Raw genomic sequence first — 18,940 nt, 5'->3', positions numbered from 1 at the left:
GCCTTGATCTTTCGTAAGGTCCAATACCTCCAGAGTGATATCAGCCTGAGATCGGACTGCACACTCCGCTCAGCATCAAGACTACAGTAACTAACCTTCGATGAAGGCTCCATAGTCTTGGCGCGCTCTACGGTCTTCACGCGACATATCACACACTTGCCGTCATCGTAAACTCTTTTTGCGCAATCAGTACAAAACCTAATAGCAGATGAATATATGCTCCATAATGTGCATAGGACTAGGGATGCTACACATGCCCACAGGGAGACACTGCAGTCGTAACGCTAGCTCGGCTGCAACGCACGCAGAGCGAGTATTGTGTCGTTTCTCTTCCTCTAGCACGGAGACTGGACCTGATCGTATGCCTGCTCATCCTAATCTCTGTTGATACTCTCCTCACTACATTTCGTTTTGCAGAGCATTGATGTGGTCCATATCGATCTCTTTGACCGCTCCCGCGAACCTTTCAGACACGCTATGAACTATCCCCTCATAGGCTGCCACCAGCTTCCGTAGTATCTACTACGCTACTGTTACACTAATCAGGATCATCACCATCTACATCTGCTTCTCGAGTGGCGATTTCCAGTTTCCTTTCGTCCCGAGCCATAGTAATCTAAGAATAGAACATGCAATGTATACATTCAGTCAGAAAAATTCAAGCAGATAAATGAGGAGAACCAAAGAGGGGTTAAATCGCATAGGGCTACCATCATCTACCTGGGTTTGTCCGAAGCGGAAAGACCGATCGACAAACATGTCCTTCAACCGGTTAATGGTAGCACTCAAGGTCGCAATAGCTTTCCGATGTGCTTCAGCATCTAAGGAGATAGACATTGTAGGTCGGAGAACATTAGAATTACCGTTCTGCTCATCAGTTCCACGGCTGTGCAAAGCCAAAGCCTGCGAAGCAGCCTGATCCGCTTCAACTCGATCGAAGTAGCTGAAATCTGGCTTGATGAGATACATCTGCCGCTGGATGCCTGTACCCTTCACCTTGAAACTACAGTCGAAGTGTTTACATATTTGACGTATCTAAGAACGGATTCATCCGTGGAACCAACTCTTGCCATGTATCAACAAAAAACCTCTCGACAGCCTAATATATACTCTCAACAGGGCGTGGGATTCGCGACGTAACAGTTGCTGCTCCCTGGCGCTATCTGGTGTGAATTTCCCCTCAATTACCACGTCCCTCTCCGCCGAGTTGACCGTCTTAGGAAGAGCTTTGGAGTCCTTCCCTGATTCTAAGAAGCTCTCCACCTCTCGCCACCATGGAGTTTGCCGTAAGAAGTGCAGGGGCTTCTGACCGGACATGAACAACAATCAACTGATGGATGATGACCACTCATTTAGCATTGCTGAATCAGCGAGCCACTCAGGCGCTTCGAGCGTCAATCTCCAGAACACCGGTGCGACACACGTCCTAGTCGGGCATGAGCTAACTCGGCTAGATCCGAGGACATTTGATTCGTTCTGCTCATCTCGGGAATGCATGCTGGGTTATACATAGCATAGCCCGGCAGCACGTTTGACGGTTCGACCCCATCTAAACAAGGGGAGGAGTCGAGACAGCTCGGGAGAGGCCGCATACTCTGCGAAGAAGCACGTGTAATATCTGGAGTAACAGTGTCAGCATGAGAGAGACTCTTCCGTCGCCAGTTGAGCAAACTTGATGATGCATAAGCTACCGTTCGCTCTGATAGAGTGTGTTTGACTCCCAAATGATTACCATAGTTCCCAATGAGATTAGGAGATGGTACCAATTGCGATCGTGGAGGAACCCCGGGAGAAACTGTCGAGTTAGCCCCCAGTTTGATTTCGGATTTCCCTCCGGTGACGTTGATACCAACAATGATGTCCTGGTAGCAAAAGTCTCCAACAGGGAAAGTACACGTAAGTAGGTCAGGTGTGCCCCGCTGGACTTAGCTGTAGTGTTCATCTCGAAGTCGTCTGAATTAACGCTGTCAGCCTCTGCATCGATGCCATGACTGTTGGGTGCCCGTCGAAGCTGAGGCAGGAACACATGTCCTCTTCGTAGTGCACCGAATGCTACGCGGGTGGCCCCACGAAGAGATAGCCGTGCCGACTTGCTGGTCGAAGAAGGAGAATCTTCACCCATAGTATCGCAAATACTATTCCAGGAGATTCAGCTACTGACCGTATCACCTTTGCTCACGCAGCACACGATCCCCTTGCTCGACTCCCTCACGCATATCCTCACACACAGCCAACTACTAGCAACATATGTATGCAAAAGTATGCATACATGTATGTATGTATGTATGTATGTATGTATGTATGACGATCGCATGGACGTCTCGCATGTATGTATGCGACACTGTATGCAAAAGCTACCATAGGTTACCTAGTACATATTGATCCGAACCAGCAGGTCCAATTTCGCTCACCCTGCCGAGAGGGACCATAGTGTGACTGTTACGCACAAGATGATATTACCTGAGATCCAAAGCTCCTGCAGCACTCTGCCGAATGACCATGGTCGAAGCCTCATAAATGAGTTGGAACGATCCGTCCATTGATAAATACACTAACACCACCCAGCACAATTCGAGAAAAGCACACATGTTCATAAATATAACCCGGTTCAGCGCTGACGGAGTTGCTCGGTATCCACTATCTGGCTATCCTCTATTATTGCCTTCAGCTTTACTTTCTCGTCCTCAGTGAGCTGAACTAGAGGAGCACGGCACGGCCCTCCATGTAAGCCGACAATGTCCATCGCGTACTAAGTGCGAGGCTACTACTATGTTGAGAAAGGTCACCCTAGTACCTTCAATCCTGGCATTCCGAATTGCGAAGTGACAGCAGTGTTTATCTCAACTGCGCGAAGCTGGTGTGTCATAGCAGCAGTGAAGTCGCCATTATCGAAGGCATCTTGCTGACCAGAACGATATTCACCACAGTCCTATGACCCATCGATCACACTACAATATCACAGCAGAGCTGTGGTGCAATATTTGCCAGAGCGCATACTCCACCAACAGCACCGATAGACAAAGCAGGGAGGAGAAAGCCAGCACTACCGGCTAGCAGACTGAACTCCGCCTTATCGGTGCCTGTATGAGTCGATCACGGCAGAAACGTATCCCAACCCACGTCTGCTAACTGTTGCCATTTTGACAACATTGCCACTGGAGTCCTTCAACCCAATGATGTTCTTATGCTTTGCCAATCTGCAAATAGCCGATACTGACAAGTCCACCCCAGTATTAGCCGGCATGTTGTATCTAACGTCCACTACTGAGCAGGTTGTAGATGGCTAGTATTGTCTACAGTATAACCGGGATAGGGCTGGCATCAGCGATCGCAGTATAGTGTAACAACATTGCCTCATCCGACATCTGTGCCTTATAACAACTGGGGGTAAGCACGAGTGCCTGCTTGTCAATGGCCAATCCCATACCCTCTTTTGGGGGCTCTACCGCATCAGCTCCGACCGCCGCTACTCGTTTGGTGAGGTCAATAGTAGCAGCTGTCGAGCCTGCCTCCGTTCCTACAATTAACTGCCACTTTGCAGGCATGTGTTTACGAACAACTTCGACCTGATGTACCTAGGGTCTACTCATCAGCTTAGAGTCTGTCACCCATGCTCCCACTCGTTCGTCAGGTGTCAACAATACATATTCGCCATTGCTCCCTTGACACACGATACCAGATAATCCAGCCGTAGATGCCCAGCGCCTGCAAGAGCCAGTACAGTACTCCTATTCGGGCACTGCAATGACTACTGAATATTGAATATCATCTTCTCGTCATCTGGACTACCATCATCACCGAATGGTGTTGCAATGGGAGGATAAACTCCTCTCAAAGTAGCCACTGTCACTGCAGGCATGAACCAAAGAACTGCAGATCTACGTCAAAGAGAAAACTCGACACCCCAAACCTGATCCTACCACAAGAACTCCTTCACGATAGTACACAAGTCCTACAAGGGTCCACGCAGATGGTAAGAAGTTCCTCATAGGCACTCAAGAAACGATTGATTGCCATTCGCATAACACAACACGAGCCACTTTAGCTGTGAGATTCCGCTGTCCCAATAAGATAAATGTTCCAGAACACTTTGACGATGTCAGAGCTACCATAGATACGATAACGATTGCGACTTATTCCTGGCCAGAATGTTGTCGTGAGTGATGATATCGTATACAACAACCAATGACAACTTCATGTAGCACAATGTGTACTACTCATGCCTTCAGCTTGGCATCGACATATCTATCCCAACACTTCCGGCCTGATAATAGGAAATACTCAGTCCACTGATCGGAGAAGGACCTACTGCAGAACTCATCCATCTTCATCGTTTGCTTAGGAGCTGGTCTAGAATGCTGCTGCCTTATGCTGCTATCTTGGCTACCGGATCCATACCTGACAACGACAAGTAAGCCGAGCGCATCCGAGACATCATCAACTTACAGGACTGTATTAACAGCTGAGCATGTGGTACCACACATAGCGCATTGGGCCTTCTTATTCACTGTAGGGGCCGTCTTGGTTTGATCCTTCAATACCTAGGTAGAATAACATAAGACCTCATCCTCTATGAACTGGAGCGTACCCATCTAGGGAACCATCCTTCTTTCTTCCCACCCTGGCCCACAACAGTACCCAAAGTCCATCCATTGATTGTTTGATGAGATATCCCTCCCCTGATCTGATACACAGGAGAATTCAACCCTACCAAGATCATGGCAACTTCCTCTTCCTTATTACCGATATTATATCGCCAATCATAATGGATAGCTCGTTCGGCCTGTCATTAGAATCGTAGGCCCTCCGGGCAATGTAGGTCGAAGCGATGCTAGGGGCATTATGTTGCATCTTGCCACCTCCGGCATGAGCAGAACTGGGGCGACTTTGTCGAGCACTAGGTGATGTTACCACACCAGCTGAGAGTACATCATAGCTGTCCCTGTTGCCCAGTCGGCTTACCTTCGGTCACAGCGTATCCCATACCTTCCCGAATAGTTTTGCATCTAACATTTACAAAGTATAAAACATTGCCATACGATATGCCGACCTGTTATCAGGGACCCAACCCAATCTAGAACCATCACCAGATACACACAGATTCCATCCAGCACGGGCTCTACGCTGCCACACTACGACGACCTCGCCTTCTGATACCTGCGTTCTTAGGGCATCAACTCAGATATAGATGGATCCACACTGCCTACCGGTAGGAATTGATCTAGACTATCGCTTCCAATCATGATCGTGTGAGGATCGAAATCACGTATGATGGATGCTCTCTCGGCCAACACTGTTGGCATCTTAGCAGCAGCTTCAGCGGCAGCAGAACCTATAAATTGACGTAGTGTGTGGGACTATGAAGGAAATACTGTATCCCACCTTGAACTTCTCTATCAGCATTGGCTATAGGCTGAGCTCCCGAAGGCACGAGACCTTCAGACTCGACGTATTCATCCAACCGCTTGAGGCAATACGCAGGAAACCATCCTTCGGAGCTCGAACGGGTTATGTTGCTGAACGATAACCAGGTCTCGTCAATGGGAGTATCCTCAGCACGAACGTAGCGTACGGCACTTCTACTTACGTCCCGTGCACCCACAGACCATTCTCGCTCTTGTCGTCAACTGAAACTTGATCATGGACCCCCACGGATATGACATGGCCTGAACATTGATCGCTCAGTGAGGTGAACAACATCGATTCTAAAGCCCTACTACCTCCTAGTTCCTGACTATTGGCCTTAGCCCCTTCGAACGGTATCATAACAGTATGGATCTTGGCTGTTTGGCACTGCCCTTCATGTTCCGACTCCTACAACAACAGCAGTTCGATGAGAAAATCTGGATACCATTACCTCGTCACTGCCTGCTTTATCAGTCTGAGTATGGAAGCCGGGTTGGGTGGTGTTGGGAGCTATCACGACTCCTGACTTACACGCTCTGCATTCTTTAGCATGTGCTTGATATCTGATAAATCGTATTCACACTATATACAAACCAGAGAAATATGTTACGTAGAATAGGTTCCTGTCCAGTGACAACTACCAGTGGGATCAAAGTCTGGGTCATAATGGCACTCTGAAACACGGAAGAAAAATGGACCCATTTTTGCCGTTAAAGGAGAGACCCCGCTACTTATTTTCAAACTAGAGAGCATCTTCCATATAGACTGACACTCTGGCCGCTGGGGATCCTAGAGCAAGAAAAGAGAATGCGAACAATACTGAGTTGGTTGTAGTACCGGTGGGTTGATAGAAAATATCTCCTTCTTATCATTGAGGGGAGTCTTGCAGACCGGGCACGGAACATTTCGTGCTTGGCCGGCAGTCCTGGCCACCTGGACCCAACTTCGGAAGGTAGGTTGAATTTGGCTCCATTCTTCCAGACAGTCCCCACAGAACATATGTGAGCACTTTGTGATCTTGGGATGGCAGCCAACAATGTAGGTATGGCAGATCTTGCAGACGAACTCTTCTGACTCGGGAGTAGGATTGAGCAATTGATCAGTATCAATCTTTATCTCATCAAGAGGTAGCTTATGGATTGGATCGTCAAGAGTATGGCTAGAGTCTTCCAGATCCGAGCCTAACATCATCACACAACGTCACTGACGAAACACCCACTAAGAGCCCACTCTGAAAGACGAGGATTTCAACAGCAGCATTAGATGCCACGACTACTAGCGATTCCACCGAAATACAGAAATTTCGTAGCTATATGATTCCGAGCAGAATACGGAAGGAGGAGAGCGATATTACTTTCGACCGCCTGCGGGCTATGAGCCGTTCCTGATGCTGATCCATGAAGAGCAGCTGAATCTTGTCTTGATACTGTTGACGACTGTCTGCCAACGCTACGCTTGCCAGTGCCTCGAGAGGTCATGGTTACGATGCTGGGAATAGTCACTCGAAAGCGAAATGTTCAACACTGAAGGAACTTAACATCACGCACTAGACTCGAATAACCTTACGATGAAGTGAAGTGAAAACCTCACTCATCGCAAATTTCCAAATCATCTAGAGAGGAATGCTAATGCAGTTCGATAATAACATATACTTTTAAGTCCCTTACGGTCGAATACAGAGCATAACACGCTTGATAAACCCCAGCAAGCGGCTCATAAGCAACGACCCCAACTCAACACGATCTATAGGTATAAAACTGTTATCATGGAGCTATGGACCAAATGTGTGACCATAGCCGCCCGTCGATTTGCATGTTTCACGATCCGTCACTCTTGCTGAGATGAGGAGCTTCCAACGAGTTGTGAGATCCACCTGAAGAGCGAATGCACAACTCACGAGCATATCCTCGTCCCACCACCGTATTGTTGAGATAATATCTGTTCCAAGGGTAGAGGCCAATGTACCGGTGGGGGCTCCAGACATACTACACCCTGCTTGTTCCAAAAGGAGGCACCATACGAAACATAAAGCTCTTCACCAGGGAATATGTACCTACACGAACTAACTATTCTATAACCTGGACAGACTGTGTTTGACCTTGTAGCACGAACCACAACTGCCTTCATAGCTGTTGGGACACCCTTAGATCTCCCGAGTGAGCCTCCATTGGTAGTCACATCAACAATGTGGAACTCACAGTTATTGAATGTGGTACCTTTACCCCCCATATTGAGCATTTGACCCACATACATCCCTTGCATAAGACAACTGTGCATACCATCCAAATAGGATAACTTCTGCATAAGTGGAATACAGTGGGTAGATAACTCGCCGCCACCCTCATCCTTCATGAATGCTCGCTGTGCTTCACTGAACATGTGCCCCCAGTAAAGGCTCACAAGCTCATGACGAAAAAAGGGTTTCTCTGCATATACTCCACGCCCACCAAAGGGTATCCGTGACTTGCGTATGGAGATAGCATGCGTGTCACCCACACGGAAAGCACTCGATTTGAGCAATCCCATGCTATATGCCGTACCATTGACGAATATACAGTTGTCGGGGAACTGATCTCCTGGATAGGGTCTCTCCGCTCGTGGTTGCTCATACGCTTCCTCTAGCGATGAGTCCAACACCATGAACTTACCATACCACTCCGCTTGCTGTCGATACGGCTCCAACCCTCGAGCTTCTGCCTTGTCGAGATGGACGAAGTAGACCGCCGTGTACATAACAATCTCCCGACCACCACCACCCCGAGTAGACGGCTGTTGACGGGTCCACCGTTCGATGTCTGCTTTGGTGGGAGCACAGTCCGATACCTCAGCCAATTGCCTATCATCATCGACCCATCTTATGAAAAACCGAGCTTCCCAATCTATATAGTCTATCAAAACTAACTCGGACTCAGCAACGACTATAACCTTCCGCGCGAGGTACTCCTCCTTGAATTCATTATACTCTGGCTCGAGTGTTACAGGGGAACTCTGAGAAATCGTGTTCCCCAACGACGCCGCCGCTTCAGAATCATAACAACTTGGCCAAGACTTGGTGGGTAAATTGACTCGAGTAAATGGTGAATCACTGGCTGGCTTGCTAGTCCTCAGTGAGGCCGCCCTCCGGCGCACAGGTGGAGATATACTAGGCTTCTGAAAGGAGAAAGAAATAAAGGATGACAACTGAAAACCTCCCCGAACAGTACCTCATCAATTTGCTCAGCTGTTGAAGTTGTGTAACGCGAGCTCATGCACAAGACTCACTTTAAATGATAAATGATAAATAAGAGCTGTCGAGATCTTTCCCACATCCCGACCAACTAGTAACCTCAAGAGCACCGTGTAGGCATTATTCTGTTGAAATTGAGTAGTTACAAAGTCGCACTATCATGCCATAATGAACGCTTGTAACACATGCTTCGTGGTGGTCACAAAGCTTGTGCGAGATTCCGAAATATTCATGTAGCATACATCACAACAAAGATTACGAGGATATGAACAATCAAACTATATGGTGAACATTGGGCTGATGCCTTAGAAGTAGATACCAGATAAGTGACTTCCCTTCCACAGGGCTAGCTCGGAAACTCGCTTTCTCCAACTCTTCTTCGCCTGGAATTGAGTTCCCGTACTTGTAGTACTCACTGAGACTTGTGATGCTACTAGGAGATTGAATTCTCCCCATCATGGGTATATGACCTCACCGTACACAGGAACCTGTGTGATAACCATACAACTTCCTACCTCCTCACCACCTCCTCTTACCTAGAAAGCTGGTGGATGCCTACTGAAGCATCTATCTACTACATCTAGACGTCATCTGCTCTTTTTGGACCTACCTCATTGTGAACACTGCTAACCACGAGCTGTTCAGTCGAATGGCCCATCGAGCGTGTTTTAAAAGGTCACGAATACCATTCGCACCTTATACCCTTCTCTACGGAGTCACACGATGAGTACTGTCTTTCGAATGAGCCTCTCCACAGATAGCCTGATATGAGCTAAGGCGGTGACGCCTCACACGCTTAAGGTTACTATTGAGAGGTTCTTCACAACTACCCGGGTGGCGGACAATGGCAAGCGCACGCCGCTAATTGGCCATCCGTGGTATGTACTACTACCGTCCCCCGAAAGTCTCACAATGCGCAACCCTGTCAGTAGGGTTATGAATCTACAGTGATGTACTCAGAGGGCTCACTAGAAACACTACCAATACCCTCGTAGACTCTAGATATAACGAGGACAGCAGCCTCGGTTACCATTTTGATGCTGACTTTGTCATCGCTACTGATGAGAGCTCTGTTTAGCCATCCTACTCCCATCCTTCTTTAACAAAATCAAGGCGCGCGCGACTTCATTGAGATAAATCTTGATATCTTACAATATTGCTGTGGGCCTACGTCTTGGCGACTCGGGCGGGGTTTTTCACGTTACGCCGATTGGCGGTTTTCCACGGAGCCAACTAATACGGTATGCATTGCGGTCGAGTACTTCCCCTCGCGCTTGAACGTGGGGGAGGTAGGATAGCAGATCATCGACTCTAGCATTTGACCTCCTCACACTGACCGAGCTCCAAAATCCGTGGGATGTAGTAGCTCGGTTGAAGATCCATATCATACTATATGCTGGTGTCAATCTCGATGAAGCTGGTCCGAGGAACTCAGTCTCGAGGTGGCAAGAAAAGTTTCGGAAGCATCATTATCACTGCTGATCGAATAGTACAACATCGGTCACATTAACCAACATAGCGGAGTGAAACTAAAACTTTCCATAACTGAAGGTGTTCACTTCGGTAGCATTGCGCGTCATAGACTCCACGATCCAGGATTTTATCAAACAGAAACTAACACAAATCTGAAGACTAGCATTAATAGAGACTATCGAAACTACAGCTTTTGATAGCAGTATGGGAATAATGATATTGGTGTTGCTCTATGAAGAAGAATAGCGTGTTAATATCGAGCCCAATCCGACCCAGGGATGAATGTTGGGTCCTTATTAGATAGAACATATATAGGTCGGCCATACAACACATAACCCGACATTGCAATCGCTCTTGCAACGGAGCCGATATCGACGAACTGCACGTATGCAAAGCCACGAGGCCTGCCCGTTTCTGCTATTATCGGGATATGCACTTCGATTATAGTTCCACAATGAGAGAAAAGTTCTAGCAATGTTTCATGAACTATCTCGGGAGACAAATTAGACACAAAAACGGAGGAGTTCCCCCACTTAGACCACGACATAAGTTTAGGACGGAATTTCTTTCTTCTCGGCCCCCCGCATAATCCGCAAGAAGTCTCAATATGGTCATTTTGATCATCAACTGATTCTCGATCCTCGTCCGTCGTAGACTCAACATCCATGGAATTATCATCTACACACAAGAGACCGAATGAGCTAACCCTTAGATGCACTGACTCACCGATAAGCATTTCATCAAAGCCCCTCTTGGCCATTGTATGACATTCAATGGAGACTAAGACTACTACCAAGACTGAACATATTGTGCGGAACAGCCATTCACTCATATCAGACCTTGCCGCAGCAGAATGTAAAGCCCGTTCAGCTTGAGAAACTCAACCCACTAAGTCGGGGAGCAGGCGAATAGAAATGTATTGAGATGCGACATGAGGCTCATCGTATCAGGATGCTACATGAAAATGGAGTTGGTAATTTAAAAGCTATCATTACGGGAATGTCTACCTGCACCGATTCAATCATGTATAAGGATTTCATGTCTAATTTAGCAGAGCCGGGCCTCTACTATCCTTACTGATGGATGTGAGGAAGTTGTTGAGTGTCCCGAGAGATTGAAGTACTGCACCAGGGGGCCAGCAATCGCAAACACGCCGCTAGACTCAAGAATGAACATTATCTGTCACCTGTAGGTGACAATAAGTAACTCTAGTAGTCCATGAGGAACCGGTCGACGTAAACACTAGGTCCTGAAATCAACCAGCAGGGGTCTTCAATACGGAAGTCTGTCCACTATACGTTACCTTTGCCAAAGCTGCATCATAAAGAATACTCAAGTCATTACCATATTTGTATGTTGAGATAAGACGACTCCATTTCCTCATGCTGTTGACATGGCATCTGGAGAAGCCATCGTACCACTTTCAAAAGGTATTAAGCAAGGCAACCTTGAAGTAAATATCCTTCGAAACCAATTATAATAACATAACTACAAATTATCGGGCTGGCTTTGGTACAGGGATCATTTGAAACTCCTCCTAAAAGCCATTATTCCAATGCCGCTACGGTACAATGCGAACATTACCCTAGCCTTTTCTATCATATCAGCCATCATTCTATGTTCGTCTTCTAGTGTATTCTCTCTGTATGACAACGATTGCTTCCGGAGGTACCTTATCAATCCATGACCATACTACGGCGATAGTCGTGTTACTTCATCTCATATTGCTTATCCATGACAACACACCCTACATAGACACCAAAATAAGTCATGATGCAGAGGGGTATGCCTGCACTGAATACCCAGTATCTGAACCAACCTCACTAGGGCATACTCAATGTAGACTGTATCACTACTGTTGATCAAACCGCCAGACCCTCTTCTTGAAGAGGCTCCATTGTTGCCTATGGAATAGTCTAAAACTCCCGGAGGCTGGTGAGAGCATCACGAGCCGCTGAAGCGGCGACTAAGAAGATGATGGCATTCATCGCTGAGCCGAGGGCTTAACGCAAAGCAGCTTTATTAAGGCGAAATGTGTCTTGCATCCCTTATAATAGTAGTAGTGTCAACACTCCAGAGTTGAACCCAATGGGTATGTGCTTGAGGTCATGAAGTGTCTGTAGCTACCTTTCTCACTTAATAACTAACGATGTACGTATGAGCGCAATACCATGTGGTTTACGCAGCAATGATAGTTCAAGCATAACTGTACAGGATAACACGTGAGCCATAGAGACCTCCATAGTTACCGTCTCATAGGAGACTCCACATCGGGCCCTCCAACGAGTAGTCATCATTAGCTTGCATTAATTGATTAAGCGATCCAACTATGCACCACCCGCAGGATCCTTCGGGCAGGCTTCATAGTTATACCCACAAGACCGATGCTTCTGGTCGCAGCGCATACGTTGGATCTCCTGTGGTGGAGCATTCGTGGTTCACAAGCATACTCCTTCGCTGTAGTCATTACCTCCTCCATATAGGCTCGAAGCTGTTCTCTCATCCGATACTGTTGGAATGATAGCTTGGGCAGCATCTTCTGCTGCTGCTGCTGCTCTTGAGATCCTCGCAGTTCATCATGGCCCACCGGAGGTAAGCACTGTCCCTTGGCCTCACAATATTGGCCTGCCTGGGGATGATAGATGCGATAGTCTGATAGGAAACATGTCAACGCTGCTTTCCAAAACCCTCTTCATACCTTTGCCAAGATTTGTGGAAGAACGCAACCTCTTAGGGGGAGGGTCAAGCGAAGGCCTGATATCAGAGCAGAAACAATCGTAATATACGATTCGTGAAACCACTCCAAGTGCGTGAGTCTGGCGGTAATACTAGTGCTGACTCTTACAACTACACAAAAGAAGACGCGTATGTGTTCAGACGATATTACATATTCCATGTAGTATCAGATGCCCGGCGTTTATTAGGACTAGTGAAAGCCATAGTTCGATCGTCCACTTCCACGTATCGTTGAGGAGGGTGTTCGCTTCTCGGGAACACCATTACACGGTGGAAATCAATCAATTGTCAACCACCGGAGGGTAATAGGCTCAACAAGCAAATGCTGTAGACGATGTATACGTTTTCTACGGGAATCAACAGAGATTGAATCTTGCTATCTCGCGTGGGCTTGTCAAAACGTAACTTTGTGCGCCACCAGTGAGAAAGATCTTGTAGTTTGAATTGTAGCTCCAGCACACTTCCAAAGAGTGTGTACATAGAGGCCATAGGCATCACCTGAGGGATGAATGACTAACCTCTCAACGAAGTGGGAGGGTACTGTAGGATTTCATTACTGTCTCGTAACCCATATTTCACACCTCGGGTGATACAGGCTAACTTTACCATCCTAGTGTCCGTTTATCGATGCCACTACCAGTGAACATGGCTACTTCCAGGCTTTCTTGTTTGACCAGATTGCGGCCAGGTGATTCGGGAAAGCTGCATCTCCCTGAAACCCTCTCCGTTTCAGGATATCGCACTCCGACATTTCTTGTTCATAAACTCAATTTCGCAAGTCAGACGCCCCGTTTATGGAGTGGGGGCGACTTCAAATACAGAAAGGATGATGAGGTTGAGTAATACACTGGTTTGAGGTAGCATGTCGATCAGTAGGCGGTTCAGATACACTGAACAACATGTCAAGAGATGGAAGTCTTGGATGGGCGACGAGTATGCGAAGTATAAGTAATAATCTGAGATTATGCTGTAGAACTGTCATTACTTTGACCTATCACGAACGATGAACTGATCGCTTGGCGCAGACCCTTCGATGAGTTGTCTAAAGGAGGGCTTATTAATGTGAACAACTTTATGAAAATAGTCAAGAATAAGTAATCGGTCGGTGAAGCCCACTAAAGACTGCCTTCATGTGTGGAGAACAGGTCGGAAGCACGGTGCCTCCCAAGTCCCTCCATACCTACGCTATGAAGCTTTGGCGAGAGTAGGTCTCTATCCCTCGTTGTTATAATCATGCCTTCTAGGTGGGATGAGGATCAGTCTAATTTCATCGACTTCGCTGAGTTCATCCACCACATGAAGTGAGTGTCCACAATCTCGCTAAGGGTAATTCTTACCCAGGATCTTCGACATGCATCTGTTGAAGAGTGCTCTGCGTGAGGAGTCGAAAGCAGCCGACACGTTTGAGACTTATAAGAACCCCAACAGTGGAAAGCTGGATGAAGACGGATTGTTCGAGATTATGGTGGCCAACAACTTCCTCGTTACCACTACCACCGATGCTGAGGTACTGCCTCTCTACCTTCGGGAGGTCGCTGTAAGTTGCTCCGCAGAACATACTCGCTCAAGTAGGAGACGGCAAATCTCTATCGAAAGAAGAATTCCTTCGATGGATCAATGAAGATTGATTCTCGGTGACATGAGTGCAGGGAACGTTTTCAACATCAAATGCAGGACTACCCTACCTTTGACGTCATCATTAGGATCGCATGTATCACCCCTATTCTTAGTGTATTGGAAGTCTTTGGTGCTCCCCATTGCAGAATATGAGACTTTTGATGTCACCTTGTTGCTTCTGAGTGATTCAATCCTGAGGAGTATGGGTATCACAGCTCGTTCATTGAACCATATGTCGTATCAGCTGACTGGTCGCTCTACCGCCAGCGTTGCGTTACTCACTGGAGCTCTCACCGCAATAGCCCTGGTAAGACATATTCCTAATATCGACTCTCATGTCTTGTATCCTTCGTAGGGAGCTCTAGCCATGCGGCGTCGGTCTCGGGCAATACACACATCGTTGGTCAGAAAGCTTACAGTGGACGGACCAGCTCTCATCTCACGTGTGTTGGATTGCTTCAGCCTAGCACTCTTTGATGAGCTCTGGGGACCATCTGTTGAGTGCTGGCTCGCTATGGAAGAAATTGAAGTAGACAATGCGCCTGAGGGGATGCAGAGCATTCCACTTGTCTTCAGGCGCGTAATATCCCTAAGGGGAGTACTAAAGACAATGAGCCTACTCTATCAGTTGCCGCGAGGTAGAACCATGTCGGAGTATCACCACATACCGTTAGGATCATCACAGATTCCCTTCTATTTGCCAGAGACTGCATGCAAGACAGAGCGAAGTATTAGCGGACTTTCGTGTTACCGAGAGATCGCTGCAACAGGCTGAGCAATGGTGGAATCAGAAAGCTTTGGTGAGTTGATTGAAAAGACTTCAGACGGTGGTCGAACTATTCAATGGCAGGCTGCTGATGACACGGATTCTCCAGCTGTGCTTGGGAAGTTTAAAGCGATCACACACATGCTCGAAGTTGAACCTGATAGATTGGTCGAAGCCCCCGAAAGCTTGCTAGACCAGGTTGTTTCCGTACTGGCTCGGCTACTCCTCAGCGGGGTGTTGCTCAGGCTCGAGCCGAATATCCAACAGATGCTTCAATGAGGGATGCTATCCGAAAGTACCGAGAAGATCTACCAAGCTTGAAGGGCTTTGACATCGACAGTCCTCCTACACTCGATGACTTTAGAATTCTGTTCGAGAGGAAGCAGCAACCGCTGCCCATAACGGTAAGTATATCGTTTACAGCTGTTCGATACTGCCAATCCCGCCAGTTACGCGCGAGGATATCAGAGTTAGTGAATTTGGGGAATAAGACCGTCGAGGAGGAACTCAGAGAGCTCTTCACTGCCCGTAGCGCCACTTCCAGTTCTCTTAAGCGGCCGTTACAATAATCACTTACGTAACGTGCGAAGAGTATTCATGTAGCTAGAGTAACTCCAGTTTCCGTTTTATAGTATCAGTTTCAGCATAGCTTGTCTAAGTGTTGTGCATCGGGAAGGGATGAAGGTTGCGATCTGGAGGCATCAAATGCAATAAGACGCGAGTAAAAGTTCCATTCATCCCACCATTCGAGGATGATGCTGCCAATACGCGAGGTGGGAATTTCTTGGTATGGATCAAACTCGGTCATATATTAAACCTTGGTAGTAGTCACAATGACATGAATGGAGCTGATCCTCTAGTTTTATCCTCGCCTCGAGAACCTTGATCTGCTACTATACTAGTGGAACAGTTCATCCGGGGTAGTGGGACTGGCCGACATTACTAACGAGTTCAGGGATTGAGCATCGAGCCACGACCTCAGACTGGACTGTGCATTCACCCGATCGGGGCATGTATTCTCTACGTTAACTCGGCAAATTTCACTGAACAATTTCACTGTATGCGAGGTTGATTAGGACTAAACCAGAAGGCTTAGATAAAAGGGGAGGGTGATGGCCGTGACGGTAGTAGAATTCCTCCTAGGGGCTCCCGACGACTACTTCTGCTGCCCTCCATCATTCAGTGGTAACAACGCAAGTCCGAGACATATAATGCGGTGCAGAAACGTGTGGCACTTCAGCTCTCTTGCTCTTGTCATTGGTGCGGTACTCATACCCCTGCACGGTTATATTGACAGGCACACCATCAGCTTTATGTACTGTAACCATTCCCTTGCATCGTTCAAGTATCTCTCGACTTGCAGTAGGTCCTCGTAGACATGTCAGGAATGCCATTCCGGGAGGTTTACGAGTGTCGGAGGCCCCGCGCGGAGGAGCCGGCCAAAGTATCACTTCTCGAGGATCTACTGCTAGGGCTTGTTGCAGTGCCTGCATATCACCTTTGAGCCGATCAAGCCTTCTAATAACCAATATAGAGTCCCGAGGAGACACTGCTTCGACTAACCGGCTGAGGTCTCGAAGATTCAGTTGCGGGTTTGCAGGAGCACGACTCGCAGCTACCGCTCGCTGTAGATGTTGGCGGAACACTCGATCAGTCGACAAGAGCTTCTCCAATGTCTGAGGTGTCACACAAGACGTAATAATAGGATTACTTAGGACCTGACAAGAGCGAGTGCAGCCTCCTGAGAAATCCGCGCTCTACCTTAACCAACATGTCCACGCAACCCTTCCTATATGTTTCGTTATCACATGCGTGCAAGAAGTCAACGGCTCGATTAATGCATTCATCGGCTGCTGACGACGAACGTGTGGCCATTAGGTCATACACACAAAACCTATGAGTCTGTCATATCCCTTATACCGAGGGTAATACGCAACGCATAGGCCCCTGAGGAGTGGATACTTTCGGTTTAACGTCGAGGTAGTAGTTTAGTAACAAGGATGACAAGAGTACAGTGAGGACGTGGTCGGGTATGGCTAAGAAAGTTATACAGCAAAGTATGTGGGGAACTTCGAGATGCAGACCCGACTTCAACAATTCTACAGGGGTAGCCATAACGATTCAGATTAATACACATATCCTGATTCAACAGAGATGGCCAAACTAAGTCTTGAACAGCTCCTCGAGCGCTGACATGTTAACGCGGTTGCTCAGGGATCGGGCTTTCTTCGATAGGGCCATCTGAGTTGCCTCCAATGCCGAATCCGCTGGGCCCATGGCTGAAAAGCAGAGCAGACTTCTAGATCTAACTCTACGGTGTCGTTACCAGTTGAATGAACCGGGCGTTTCCTTGGCTTGTAGGTACCATTACGTTTAGCCTCATCCTCAGCTCTCTTCTTCGCCTTCCGTTGTTCATCACGTATTGCCCATTCCATGAGATAGGGCTTATTCCACTGATGCCAGATAGCAGACTTAGCCTCCGATTCCTCTGGCGTTAGAAGGTACCTACCACCGTGATGAATACGTATAGGCAGACATGATGCTAAAGCCAATCACTAGTACCCTTCAATCTCAGAATCACTAACATCTGATATGGATTCCTCATCATCATCCAGTGGCCGCTTATTCTGTTTGGCATCTTCTTCCAGTAAGGTACTAGGGTCGGCGTCATCGCTAGCTGCGGCAGTCCTTCCAGCTACTGTATCCAACTTCGCTATGAGTTCACCATCACTCTCGACACCAGAAGTGGCTGTTGATCGCAGGGCATTGTACAGCTCATCCACTAAAATAGACGAGACACCACTCATTTTCTCACACGGACATACTGGTTAATAGTCGATATAGTGTACGAGACGGCTGATCCACCGGTATACCGAGACACTACAGCATTTCCAAGTCTAATCAATTTCCTACCGACAAATTTAACTTCTTACCCATCTGGTTGATATTATACCCATGGCTTTAATAATAGACCAATAAAATTATTAGTATACCCGATTTATTTGAAGGTCTAATTTAACCAAGAACATGCGCGATAACCACCCGCACGTGGTGAAGGTCGATGACAACTCGAGGAGTCGCGTCGCTGCTCCGGCAGTTATATTGATGTTGCACTTGCCTCGCTCGCCGCCTATCTCCAATGGCTCGCTGGGAGAAGAGTCAATGATGAGTATCACCAAAAAATCAACCTGTTCAACTGCTTTTATGCTTTTCCTGTGTAATTCTACCGTATGATGTCTCCCTTCTTCAGCACAATAGAGTCTCAGTGCATTCCGTGCTATCTTAAAAGTGGTCCTGGTCCACTGGACCACTGGTCTATTGTTAACTCTGCACGCGCGCATTATCAATGGGAGCGCCTTGGTTGAATAAAACTCCCAAACTTTCAAATAAACCGGGTATAGTATTAATTTTACTGGTTTTTTCCAATTAAAGCCATGGGTAAAGTGTTAACTAAAAAGGTAAAATACTAACCAAATGGGTAGAAAATTAAATTTATCGGTAAAAACTAATTTGACCTGGAAATGCTGTAGATTGCAAGTATGATGTCCCAGTGAATAACACTATGCCCTAATGGCCTCCCCTCACTACATTCTGGTAAATCTCCCTCACTCGCACCCGCCGTAGGATCAGTACTGCTACTACTGCTGCTCGGCTTGGCCTGACTGGATTCAGCATCATGATGGGTAATGTCAGTAAGCTGGGGATGCTCGACTTCC

General features: G+C 47.3%; 10 protein-coding genes across 10 annotated transcripts in view; 2 read left to right on the top strand and 8 right to left on the bottom strand.

The window, feature by feature from the left end:
• Pmar_PMAR003241 (hypothetical protein) overlaps positions 1-1,317 on the bottom strand; it is a gene marked incomplete at both ends in the record, with an annotated part of 2,122 nt that extends 805 nt beyond the window's left edge. The window contains 7 exons of the mRNA XM_002770906.1: positions 96-198; positions 252-353; positions 404-519; positions 563-616; positions 721-821; positions 864-1,035; positions 1,189-1,317. Coding sequence (XP_002770952.1) covers positions 96-198; positions 252-353; positions 404-519; positions 563-616; positions 721-821; positions 864-1,035; positions 1,189-1,317 — 777 coding nt within the window. The remainder of the gene's footprint in view (positions 1-95; positions 199-251; positions 354-403; positions 520-562; positions 617-720; positions 822-863; positions 1,036-1,188) is intronic.
• A 61-nt stretch (positions 1,318-1,378) lies between these two features.
• On the bottom strand, positions 1,379-2,540 carry Pmar_PMAR003240 (hypothetical protein; the record flags this gene model as incomplete). The annotated part of the gene is made up of 5 exons (XM_002770905.1): positions 1,379-1,426; positions 1,764-1,862; positions 1,895-2,011; positions 2,376-2,436; positions 2,461-2,540. The coding sequence occupies 5 exons, from the start codon at positions 2,538-2,540 to the stop codon at positions 1,379-1,381; spliced, it is 405 nt and encodes a 134-aa protein (XP_002770951.1).
• A 68-nt stretch (positions 2,541-2,608) lies between these two features.
• On the bottom strand, positions 2,609-3,859 carry Pmar_PMAR003239 (Dihydrodipicolinate synthase, putative; the record flags this gene model as incomplete). The annotated part of the gene is made up of 8 exons (XM_002770904.1): positions 2,609-2,749; positions 2,795-2,902; positions 2,953-3,080; positions 3,121-3,251; positions 3,298-3,401; positions 3,447-3,575; positions 3,621-3,705; positions 3,753-3,859. 8 exons carry the CDS (start codon positions 3,857-3,859, stop codon positions 2,609-2,611), a joined length of 933 nt encoding a protein of 310 aa, XP_002770950.1.
• Positions 3,860-4,217: 358 nt separating this feature from the next.
• Pmar_PMAR003238 (hypothetical protein) lies at positions 4,218-7,710 on the bottom strand (the record flags this gene model as incomplete). Its single annotated transcript, XM_002770903.1, has 17 exons — positions 4,218-4,264; positions 4,310-4,398; positions 4,447-4,541; positions 4,589-4,684; positions 4,744-4,919; positions 4,963-5,006; positions 5,051-5,157; positions 5,208-5,332; positions 5,383-5,516; positions 5,588-5,666; positions 5,721-5,814; positions 5,858-5,969; positions 6,017-6,080; positions 6,138-6,195; positions 6,244-6,587; positions 7,323-7,459; positions 7,505-7,710. 17 exons carry the CDS (start codon positions 7,708-7,710, stop codon positions 4,218-4,220), a joined length of 2,007 nt encoding a protein of 668 aa, XP_002770949.1.
• A 2,451-nt stretch (positions 7,711-10,161) lies between these two features.
• Pmar_PMAR003237 (hypothetical protein) lies at positions 10,162-10,865 on the bottom strand (the record flags this gene model as incomplete). Its single annotated transcript, XM_002770902.1, has 3 exons — positions 10,162-10,246; positions 10,639-10,783; positions 10,832-10,865. The coding sequence occupies 3 exons, from the start codon at positions 10,863-10,865 to the stop codon at positions 10,162-10,164; spliced, it is 264 nt and encodes an 87-aa protein (XP_002770948.1).
• A 735-nt stretch (positions 10,866-11,600) lies between these two features.
• Positions 11,601-11,877, bottom strand: Pmar_PMAR003236 (conserved hypothetical protein; the record flags this gene model as incomplete). The annotated part of the gene is made up of 3 exons (XM_002770901.1): positions 11,601-11,642; positions 11,690-11,777; positions 11,819-11,877. The coding sequence occupies 3 exons, from the start codon at positions 11,875-11,877 to the stop codon at positions 11,601-11,603; spliced, it is 189 nt and encodes a 62-aa protein (XP_002770947.1).
• A 252-nt stretch (positions 11,878-12,129) lies between these two features.
• Pmar_PMAR003235 (hypothetical protein) lies at positions 12,130-13,174 on the bottom strand. Its single transcript, XM_002770900.1, has 4 exons — positions 12,993-13,174; positions 12,804-12,859; positions 12,576-12,757; positions 12,130-12,522 (listed from the first exon to the last, which is right to left on the bottom strand). The coding sequence occupies exons 1-4, from the start codon at positions 13,103-13,105 to the stop codon at positions 12,433-12,435; spliced, it is 441 nt and encodes a 146-aa protein (XP_002770946.1). The 5' UTR covers positions 13,106-13,174; the 3' UTR covers positions 12,130-12,432.
• A 797-nt stretch (positions 13,175-13,971) lies between these two features.
• Pmar_PMAR003234 (hypothetical protein) lies at positions 13,972-14,469 on the top strand (the record flags this gene model as incomplete). The annotated part of the gene is made up of 4 exons (XM_002770899.1): positions 13,972-14,045; positions 14,086-14,142; positions 14,183-14,348; positions 14,395-14,469. The coding sequence occupies 4 exons, from the start codon at positions 13,972-13,974 to the stop codon at positions 14,467-14,469; spliced, it is 372 nt and encodes a 123-aa protein (XP_002770945.1).
• Positions 14,470-14,660: 191 nt separating this feature from the next.
• On the top strand, positions 14,661-15,193 carry Pmar_PMAR003233 (hypothetical protein; the record flags this gene model as incomplete). Its single annotated transcript, XM_002770898.1, has 3 exons — positions 14,661-14,765; positions 15,035-15,096; positions 15,133-15,193. The coding sequence occupies 3 exons, from the start codon at positions 14,661-14,663 to the stop codon at positions 15,191-15,193; spliced, it is 228 nt and encodes a 75-aa protein (XP_002770944.1).
• Positions 15,194-17,387: 2,194 nt separating this feature from the next.
• Positions 17,388-18,031, bottom strand: Pmar_PMAR003232 (hypothetical protein; the record flags this gene model as incomplete). Its single annotated transcript, XM_002770897.1, has 3 exons — positions 17,388-17,503; positions 17,551-17,729; positions 17,787-18,031. The coding sequence occupies 3 exons, from the start codon at positions 18,029-18,031 to the stop codon at positions 17,388-17,390; spliced, it is 540 nt and encodes a 179-aa protein (XP_002770943.1).
• Positions 18,032-18,940: the final 909 nt, after the last annotated feature.

Source organism: Perkinsus marinus (assembly GCF_000006405.1).
Source record: "Perkinsus marinus ATCC 50983 genomic scaffold scf_1104296964226, whole genome shotgun sequence".
Classification (NCBI taxonomy): domain Eukaryota; phylum Perkinsozoa; order Perkinsida; family Perkinsidae; genus Perkinsus; species Perkinsus marinus.
This window is presented reverse-complemented; position numbering and strand designations above follow the sequence as displayed.

What these genes read in the sequence shown, in the direction of transcription:
- Pmar_PMAR003235 (XM_002770900.1), bottom strand. Translation starts at nt 13,105, where the DNA reads ATGGTGTTCCCGAGAAGCGAACACCCTCCTCAACGATACGTGGAAGTG. An exon ending in TCTGATACTACATGGAATAT is followed by an intron (nt 12,860 to 12,992) that starts GTAATATCGTCT and finishes CTCTGATATCAG; the next exon opens with GCCTTCGCTTGACCCTCCCC. An exon ending in TTCGAGCCTATATGGAGGAG is followed by an intron (nt 12,523 to 12,575) that starts GTAATGACTACA and finishes GCTCCACCACAG; the next exon opens with GAGATCCAACGTATGCGCTG.